This window comes from Penaeus vannamei, chromosome 23 (genome assembly GCF_042767895.1).
Source record: "Penaeus vannamei isolate JL-2024 chromosome 23, ASM4276789v1, whole genome shotgun sequence".
Classification (NCBI taxonomy): Eukaryota; Metazoa; Arthropoda; class Malacostraca; order Decapoda; family Penaeidae; genus Penaeus; species Penaeus vannamei.
The window spans coordinates 13,301,028-13,303,527 of NC_091571.1; the positions used below are offsets into that span (position 1 = coordinate 13,301,028).

Here is a 2,500-nt window from a genome sequence, read left to right on the forward strand (position 1 = left end):
TATATATATATATATATATATATATATATATATAGATAGATAGATAGATAGATAGATGGTTGGAAATCACAGAGCAAGGACATACATTCCTACATGTGTAACAGACGCGCAACGCGCGCGCGCGCGCGCGCGCGCACACACACACACACACACACACACACTCACACACACGCGCGCGCACGTGCACGCTGATATTCATTACTAGTACGAATATATAGGCCTATATCCTGTATCCTATGCTTCTGTACACTTTATATGATCATATTTATCTGTGCAATAATAATCACTCTTTTTATAAAGACTTCATCCTTCAAACAGCCACCTGCCAACTCCTCGAGTACCCTCTGCCACCGCACCCTTCCTTTCTTCCCCTTTGTAACAAGCTTCCAAAACAAAAGTACCATGTTGATACTGTATGTTTACTGGAACTATACATACATATATTATTACATTTTACAATGGTATCTAAAAGGAAAAATGGAGCTGTCCTTTGTTATCTGCTGGTAAAGCAAAATATTACTTGACTTTTTTTCCTATTTTTTATCGAGGGAAGCAGTACTTCTGACAAATCCCTAGGCAGCCTGCGTTGCCAGTAGGGTTATTTTGACACTGGAATGTGTCCTGCAGTTGTAATGCTTCAAACACTGTCGTGGAAACCTTTATGGCTTGAGGATTACCTATGGGCTCCGCGCTGAATACTTTAATTTGTAGGTTTGCAAACCTTGTCATTAAGTCGATTTTATTTGATCTAATGCCTTCGGCTGCCGGAAATACGTTATGGTCAAACGTGCTCTCGCTCGGAAGGAGTTTCAGACCGTATTGTTATTCTTCAGTTTTACAATGTCTCTGGAATTATCAATTCTTACAATGTGAGTTTTAACATCGTCGGTGAAACACCTGTATTACCACAACAGAGGTATGGGAAAACAAAATACCAATGGCTTTTGTCATGGGTTGAACAGGCATATTGTGAAATAAAATTCGACTTCTTTTGAACACCCTTAACTAGATTTTTCCTTTACATTTGTTAGGGTGGACGAGCTCGCTGGAAAAAATACATTTATCAGTATGACTAAGACCCATGGTACCAAAATGACCGCGAAAGTTTAATGCTACCAAAAGTGGTGATCTGTAGTGACCTGTTGAGCCTCAGCTGCAGGGAGACACACACTTCTTGGGAGATTTCCTCCTTATTTACTGTTCGCACACAAAAAAACATTTCCCAAAACGTTATTATAAATATCACTAGCAGCAACTGAACTACCCAAAATGTATGGGCTTCCATACGCAAGCGCTAAACTACAAGGTAGAACAATAAATCTTACCTGTTCTTCGACCTGTCCCGATCCCGCCTGCTCGTGCGAGACTTGAGGAATCCCAGAACATTTTTGGGTTTGTCACTCACCATGTTGACTTAATAATAGGCTATACACACACACTTAATTTCACTTTTTGCTATCATCTAGCCACAACGTACACAATCACTCGTAAACACATAGTAATTCACTAATTAAACCGAACATAGAAGAGCGGTTTGCCTTCACAGACCAACACAGACGATATTAAGGTTTGAGCGGTGTTGCCGATGACGAGCCCAAGAAACGTACTGCGCGCGGCAAAATACATGTGTTGGTTGGTACAGTCCTTTGTATAGAATATTTGTAAATGCTGTATTGATGAATCGAAATAATTCCATTTTTACAAATGCAAGTTATGGGGACTGTATAAATGGTTTGGTGAAACCACATTTAATGTAAAGTGTTATTATTCTTACGTCTGGCAGCCACTTTCGACCGGTGTAATGCCGATACCAGAAGTTGCAGGCGATCTTTCTCTTTGAGAAATTACTATTTGGTGTTTTAGAGGTGCCTAAAGTAAACCTTTATTAACATAATGTAAATTCATCTTATCAAATTTAATCTAAAGATTTATACCTTTCAATCTGCTGCCATGCGAACGATAAATACTTTCTCACATCTTTCCTTTTCCCTTGTGGCCTTGTGACCTTCTGGCCCGGCCTCCGGGTTCATTTTAGAACCTCTGTCCTGATCCCACACTCGTCCCATTTCACTGGACAGCGACTGCACGATCTTTAATTACCTACCATTAGAGATCGATGAGGGGTGAACTCCACAGTACACGCGAAAGAAAAAGAAATTAAGGTTGTTTAACCCTATATATCATGTGTAATTGGCAACTGTTTTCTTTCTTTATAACCGCCAGTGGGGTTACAACCTAGGGATAAAAAGAGAAAATTAGAAATGCATAATATCCATTAAAACATATACTGAACAGAATACCCTTGTGCATAGGTTAAACGAGTAATCGACATGTTTTTCCCCTAACCTAAACGCAGCTTCTCAGATGTTCTTTCTTTCTTTTAAAAATAAACTATATCAAAATTATCTTCGACTGATACCAAAGGTACATAATGAAAATGAAAACAAGTAGTTCTTGTAGCTATGAAAATCGGAAAACTATGACGAACGAAGTGTGTATC

At 39.1% G+C, this 2,500-nt stretch overlaps 1 protein-coding gene across 2 annotated transcripts in view; it reads right to left on the reverse strand.

Annotated features, from left to right (window-relative positions):
• The window catches only part of LOC113823536 (protein Shroom), a 581,762-nt gene that overhangs the window by 559,717 nt on the left and 19,545 nt on the right, over window positions 1-2,500 (reverse strand). The window contains exon 1 of one of the 2 annotated variants that reach the window (XM_070137715.1): window positions 1,326-1,513. The exons of the other annotated variant lie outside the window; for it this stretch is intronic. Coding sequence (XP_069993816.1) covers window positions 1,326-1,408 — 83 coding nt within the window. The 5' untranslated portion in view covers window positions 1,409-1,513. Of the gene's footprint in view, window positions 1-1,325; window positions 1,514-2,500 lie in introns of those variants that run through there. 2 annotated transcript variants of the gene reach the window in all.